General features: G+C 68.2%; 1 protein-coding gene across 1 annotated transcript in view; it reads right to left on the bottom strand.

Annotated features, from left to right (window-relative positions):
* AATK (apoptosis associated tyrosine kinase) overlaps nt 1-2,102 on the bottom strand; it is a 13,372-nt gene extending 11,270 nt beyond the window's left edge. The window contains 1 exon segment of the mRNA XM_027770828.1: nt 1,939-2,102. Within this exon segment, the coding sequence (XP_027626629.1) occupies nt 1,939-2,015 (77 nt within the window). The 5' untranslated portion in view covers nt 2,016-2,102.
* Nucleotides 2,103-6,604: the final 4,502 nt, after the last annotated feature.

Genomic DNA, 6,604 nt, shown 5'->3' with positions numbered 1-6,604 from the left:
AACCCGTGCGGCCCGGCCAGCACAGTGCACCATGAGCCCTTGGGCCGTCTGCGGGAAGGGGTGGCAGCCCTGGGCAGCGGGCTAGGCTGCAGGGATGGGCCCAGAGCTGGCACTCACCCGCCAGCCCCTGGCCAGGCCAAGTCTCGGCGCCAGCCCAGCTGCCCCCACCCTGCTCCAAGCCCCTCCCTCCTGAGCTGTCCCAGGATAGAGGCTGGGGTCTCAGGACAGTCCTGTCAGCCCTGACAGCTCCCAGCAGCCCTCAGCCCAGGCCCTACTGGATGACCCTACCACAGGGCACCCCAGCCTGCCACCAAGCGCCCACCCCGCCCAGGCAGGAGGCCCTCCTGAGTACCCAGAACAGCGAGCCCACCGGCTGTCTCCGCCCCAGGGGCCACCGGCCACCCAACTTCGCCTGCAGCCAGGCTTGAACCTTCCCCGGGGCGGGGCGGGGCTGCAGTTAGGCACTCTGGAGCTCAGTAAGAGCCTGGCCCCGAGTGGCCTGGGCTGGTACGCTGGCCAGGCTGCTGTTTTGAAAGTGGCCGCCACACCTGTCCAGGGGTACCTCCCCTCCCAGGGAAGAGCACATTCCTGAGTGGAGAGCCAGCACCTCAAGAAGCCCATGCCTGACCCTCAGCAGTTGCACCCCTGACGTGGCAGCAGCTCTGGTCCCTGGGGGCCTGCAGCTTCTGGCGCCATGGCTGTCCCACTGCCACCCTCACAGCCTGGGGGGTATCTGAGGCCCAGCAGCAGGCCAGGACCTCTGGGCCACTGAGAGGCATGTGCTGTGGGTGACCCTGGGGGCCCCTCCATTTCTTACTGCAAAGCAGGCTGGCAACCCTCCGCTGGGATCCTGCCGGCCACCGGGCTGCATCCGGAAGACAGCCACTCGGGAGGTAGCGGGGTGGGGGCTGGTGCCTAGAAGCCCCAGTGCCTGCCCCGTCCCACCACGCCCTGGGCCCTGGCTTGGAGGCCTGGGCATAGTCGCTGCCCCAGGGCCCTGGCCCCAGCCCTTTACCTGACGGTGCCACCAGGTTCGGCCAGCACAGCGGACAAGCAGGTAGGACAGCGTGAGCATGGAGCCCCAGCACGGCCACAGGAGCCCAGGGGCACCCACTGTGAAGGCAGGCCCTTCCCCCAGGCACGCTGGTGCTGGAATGTCCCGGGCACCATGTTCCCCAGGAGGTGAGGAGGGCAGGGGTAGGCGGGGCCCTGGCTGGCCCATGTGTAGGGCCTTGTTCTCCAGAGCCCTGAGGAGGGGCTGCCTCTTCAAGGGCCCTAAGTCCTACCTGAGTCCCCTCCCCCACCCCTCCAGAAGAGTGCCACCTACCTAGCCAGCTGTGTCTACAGGGTGGGGACATGGCCCCAGGGCTGGTGGGAGGATCCCTAGTTGGAAGGCCAGGCTGCCCTCAGAGCTCCCATGTGGCCCTGGCAGGAGGCCAGAGCCATACCATCATCCCGCCTGCCAGGGGCCCTGTGCTCACCCCTGACAGCTCACAGCGCGGGGAGGCTGCGGGGACCCTGGGCGACTGGCTGGGGTGTGGGTCGCCGAGTACAGAGGCGCCCCAGGAATGAACAGGGGGTGCTGGCTCAGCCACACCCTGACCTCTCCACAGTGGGAACCCCCCTCCAGGCCACGGAGGAACGCCAGTGTGTGGGCAACCAGAGGTCTCTGGCCAGCCCGCAACCAGCTCACGGCAAGAATGCGGCCCACGCAGGCTCTGGCTGGGCCCCAAGTGTGCCTTCCCCGGGTCCCTGGAACAGAGCCATAACTAGATGGGGTGGCCCTGTGACTTGCAGGGTGGGGAACAGCACCCCGATGAGCGGTCCCTGGCCTCCAGCGCCCCTGCCGGCTGTGGGCCCAGGTCACCAAGGCCAGGGAGGACACTGACGGCAAGCAGGGTTCCCTGTGTGGGGCAGCAGGGTTACAGAGGGTGCCGTGCCCAGGTGGCCCCGGGGAGGCCGGCCCTCACCTTGAATCCTATGCCACCTTTCTTACAGCACAGGCAGGCCAGCATGAGGACGATGACAGTGAAGAGCCCTGAGCAGGACACGGCCACCACAGCCAGGGAGGACGACCAGGACAGCTCACTGGGCGGGGCGCCGTCTGCGGAGAAAGCAGCGTGCTGGGCACCTCTGGGCCCCCATGCGACACCCAGGTCCTCGCCTCGGGCTGCCAGATCCCGGCCCGCCCCGCCCGTGCCCCAGCCTCCTGGAGTCACTGCTGCCGTTCTGAGCCAGACCCAGCGCATGAGGGCCAGCCCAGAGCCAAGGACGGGCCACCAGGCACGCTCTGGGCCTGCCTGGGGGGCATCCTGTGAACCCCAGAACTGCCCGACTCTCAGTTCTGGGGTTCACAGGAACCTGAGAGGTTGAGCGAGGCTGTACAAAAGACCTCTCTACGTCTCTCCTGGACTCCAGGGGTCCCACCTTGCCCCTTTGGGGCTGCGAGGCAGGCATGGATTACAGAAGGGAGACGAGCAGCCCTAGATAGCTGGGCGGGGAGTCGCGAGATGAGGGTGCAAGGACCCCGAGAAGGCTGCAGGCGCCCCTCACGCCCCAAAGCTGTTTCTGGTCAGAGGATGGCGGCGGCCCCCACTGAGCCCCTCGCTCCAGGTGGGGAAACTGAGGCACCACGACTAGCGCAGCGTGCCCCAGCACCCAAGGACTAGGCTGGATCCAGCTTCGGTGCGGGGCAGGGCGGGCTGAGCTGGCCACTCTGCCCGGCCCGGCCCAGCCCACCACACCCACTCCAGTCCCCACCTTGTCCCAGGCTCTGCCCAAGTACCCATGCCCTCATGGCTCCCATGGCTGCTCCCTGGCCTGGCTGCACCTGCTGTGTGGCTGCCCCTCTGCCCCGTGGGATGGACGGAAACAGGCCCGGGTCCGGCTATGGCAGCATGCTCCGGGACTCCTGCTCCTCAGGCTAAGGCTCGCGAGGCGGGGTTCAAGTCCTGGTCACTCTCAAAGCTGGGCGTGGTGGTGCACACATGGATCCCAGGTGCTTGGGAGGCTGAGGCGGGAGCCTCTAGGCCCACACTAAGGCCCAGCTTAGTTAGCAGCCAGCCTTTGCCAGGGCTGGGTCTGGGTGGGCTGCCTGGAAGTGGTCCACTCAGGACTCCACATTGTCTTCGACAGCCAGGCGTGGGGGACACAGGAAAGAGAGGGCCAGGGAACCCCGGGTGGGCCAGGCGGGGCTGGGGCGCAGGAGGGCAGGGCCAGGCAGTAAAGCGAGGCCCATGTCCCAAGCCAGGGGGAGCAGTTCAGCCTGCACTTGGAGGAGCCCTGCCGCTCCACTCGGGGTGTCCTGGTCCTGCAGGCCACAAGCAGGTGTCTGAGCAGGGGCCCCATAGCACAAGCTGGGGTGTGCGTGCACGTGCACCCTGCCCTGCAGGCTGCTCACTGAGTCCTGGCAGTGGGAGGCGCACAGCACACCCTCACACGGGCAGCTGCTCCCAGGAAGCACTGGCGCTGCCATGGCAACCGCCTCCCACCAATACACCCCCCCACTGGTCCAGGGTACATGGGGCCTCAGGCCCAGGGCTGCCCTCTGGCCCTCAGAGACTGCGCAGGAGCTGCCCCTTCATTGTCACCCCTGGCTGTGCAGGCCCTCTCCTGGGCAGGAGCTGCCTCAAGGGCCCATGAGGAAGCTGAGCCCCCACAGCCTCCGCCCGGGCCCCCAGTCCCCAGCCCCTACCACAGCCTCCACCTCCAGCTCAGCTAAAAACAAGAGGGCCCAGGAGCCTGGTCCTCATGGGTCCTCTCGGCCTCCAGAGGACCCCAGTCCCAGGGCCAGTGCCCCACGTGCTACACTCGGGTGGGCGCCAGGGTGCTGGGCCAGCCCATGCCTGGACTCCGAGTTGCCAGGTGGCAGGGTGGCTACAGCCAGACACTTAAACGTCAGTGTCTGTGAACAGTCAGTGCCGAAGCCCCGTCACTGTGCCTGGACCCCCACTCTGCACGAACAGGGGGACCACAGCAGCCATCACACGTGCTGGGAGCTCCCTCCTCACCCCTTCTGCAGACGAGGACCCTGAGGCCCAGGCAGGCAGGAGCCGTGGCCGCTGTGCTGCCAGGGGTCGGTCCCAGCAGAGGAGGAGGGCTCCATCACCTCTGGCTGCAGGCAGACCCGTCCTCAGTCCTGTCTGCCCTGACCCCTGGGCCAAGGGTACCCGCCTCCTCTGGACCCCAGAGCCCCCACCAAATCCCACCAGGGAGCCTGGCCGGGCCCTTCGATCCCAGACGGACCAGGGCCCCCCCCCCCAGTGCCAAGGGCATCAACACAACACACACGCCTGCCCACGCAGACAGACGCGCTCCGTGCCTGTGGCCAACGAGACGCCACACACCGCCACACACGGGATCGCACACACAGTACACACTGGCCCCACATATGTACATACGTGCGGGCGTCTGCACACGCACACGCACACGCACACACGCACGCTCCTTCCACCAGTCCCGAGGCTGCGTGGTAGGTAGCACCGTCCCCACTGCGGGTAAGGAACTCGAGGCTCAGGGAAGCCACGTGGCCCCAGGGTGCCCGGCCTGAGGGGGATCTGCGCCACTCCGGGAGGCCTGTGTGGGATATGAGTCTCCCACCCATTCGTGCCCCCCGTGCCCAGGGCAAGAGGGGCAGCCCCTGATCTGACCTGTTCATGCCAGGAGCGTGTGCGGGCAGGAGGGGGACCCCAGGGCCTGCTCCGAGCGGCCTCTCCTCTCTTCTCCACGCGGCCAGGACCTTCAGGCCGCAGGGCTAGGACAACCCCGGTCGGCCTGTGGGCGCGAGACCACTGTGCTACAGAGGCAGCCCCTCATCTGCCCCTGAGACCTCGGCAAGTGGCTTAGCCCCTGCCCTGTCAGGGGACAGAGGTCACACATAGGCCCTGCCTGGGTCTGGGAGCCAGCCAGTGGGATGAGCCAGCCAAGGGGGGGGACAGAGAAAGCACAACTCTGGGCCGTGGGAGCTCACAGACAGGCGCAGGGGTGACGCCAGGACACCCTCACTCCCAAGGGCGGCCAGGCCTGATGTCCAGCGAGGGCCCCCAGAGCCGCACCGAGGCTGGCCAGGGGAGCCTGAGCTCGGTGGGACAGTCAGGCCAGCACACGGAGGTTGGAGGAGTAGGCTGCCTGTGGGGCGGGCAATGAGACGCGGACGGGGCCGGAGAGCCTGAGCCGCTGGGCTGCAGCTGGGGAGCCGGGAGGAAGCCGGGCGTGGACACGGGCCGACACGCAGAGGGGCACCTGTGGGTCTCTGCCGCCGTCCTCTGCGGGCCTGGGGGTCGGTCCTGAGATGAGCCCCGCCCGGGGACGCTGGCAGGACAATCATGCCCGGCGGACAGGCAGTGCAGCTCTGAGCTGGCCTGGCCCCTAGGCCTGCTCCTCCGTCCACCTGACCCCCCGGAGCTGCGCTGGGAGCGCCCCCACTCCGAGTCAGCCCGAGTCCTGACGCCCGCGCACGTGCGCTCCCCGACTCGGCAGCGAACACGCAGCGCCGGCTCGTTGGCCCCCTGGCTGGCGCTGCTCTCAGGAGCCCACGGTCCACACAGCAAGAGCAGCGAGCACGGGGCCCGGACCTGGGCCCACCCTGGGGACCCCGGCAGCCCCTGCCCTCCGTTCACCGGCCTCGCCCTCCCAGGCCGGGTCAGCCAGCCCTCGGCCCCAGGTGGTGACTGCCCGCTGGCCCTCGCACACCCCTGGCCCTCCTCCATACCACCTGACAGGGGGGCTGCCCGGGTTCCTCTCGGGAGGCCGAAGGCGCCTGCCTCTCCAGTGGCCTCGTGTGCTCTGTGAGGAGACCCCCGTCCAGTCTCAAGCTGCCAGACCCAGTCAGAGGCCAGGCCGAGGTGGAGCGCCATCCACCTGCGGCTACGTCACGCCACAGCAGCAGGGACCTGGCGGCGTGATTAAGGGTCAGATCTTGAGAGGGCAGTGGCCCTGGTGACCAGACGGGCAGCATCACGCAGGGGCAGGGAGCATGGGGACACACAGACCTGCGGACGACGCCCTGTGCTGCCTTCGCCCGGCCACGGTGGCCACAGGGAGCACTTTGGTCCTGGCAGTCCCCAGCGGCCAGCACAGCCCTTAAGGCCAGAGCACCGGCTTCAGATCCCCTCGCCTCCTCGGGAGCAAGACGGGCTCTAAGGGGACACGCGGGGAACAGGCAGGGCCACACGGCACCCTCCCAGTGACTGGAGACACGGGCAGTGCAGACCCAGACACCGGCCGGCCCTGACAGGACAGAGAGGAGGGCACGTCACCCGCAGGTGGCCCGGCTGTTTCCAGGAGGTGTCGAGACAGGCAAGACCAGTCACCGCAGGCCGCCGGGGCCAGTGCAACCTCACGTCCTCTGGCCCCAAGTCCAGTCAGGCCCATGCAGCCCCTGCCCTGCTCTGCCAGTGTGTGCGGGAGGACAGGGCAGGCGGCCTGCAGTGGAGACAGCCAGGTGAGCCTGGCTTTGATCCAGTCCCACTTGCCATTAGCAGGGAGTGGGACATCCCACCCGACGTGCCCCCCCCTCCATGTGCGCCTCACTCCTGACTCCCTGCTTAGCACCAAGCCCAGGTCTGGCTGGACAGACACGTTACTGCAGGTGTCTCTCCCCACC

Source organism: Tupaia chinensis, unplaced genomic scaffold (genome assembly GCF_000334495.1).
Source record: "Tupaia chinensis unplaced genomic scaffold, TupChi_1.0 Scaffold000159_1, whole genome shotgun sequence".
Lineage (NCBI taxonomy): Eukaryota > Metazoa > Chordata > Mammalia > Scandentia > Tupaiidae > Tupaia > Tupaia belangeri.
This window is presented reverse-complemented; position numbering and strand designations above follow the sequence as displayed.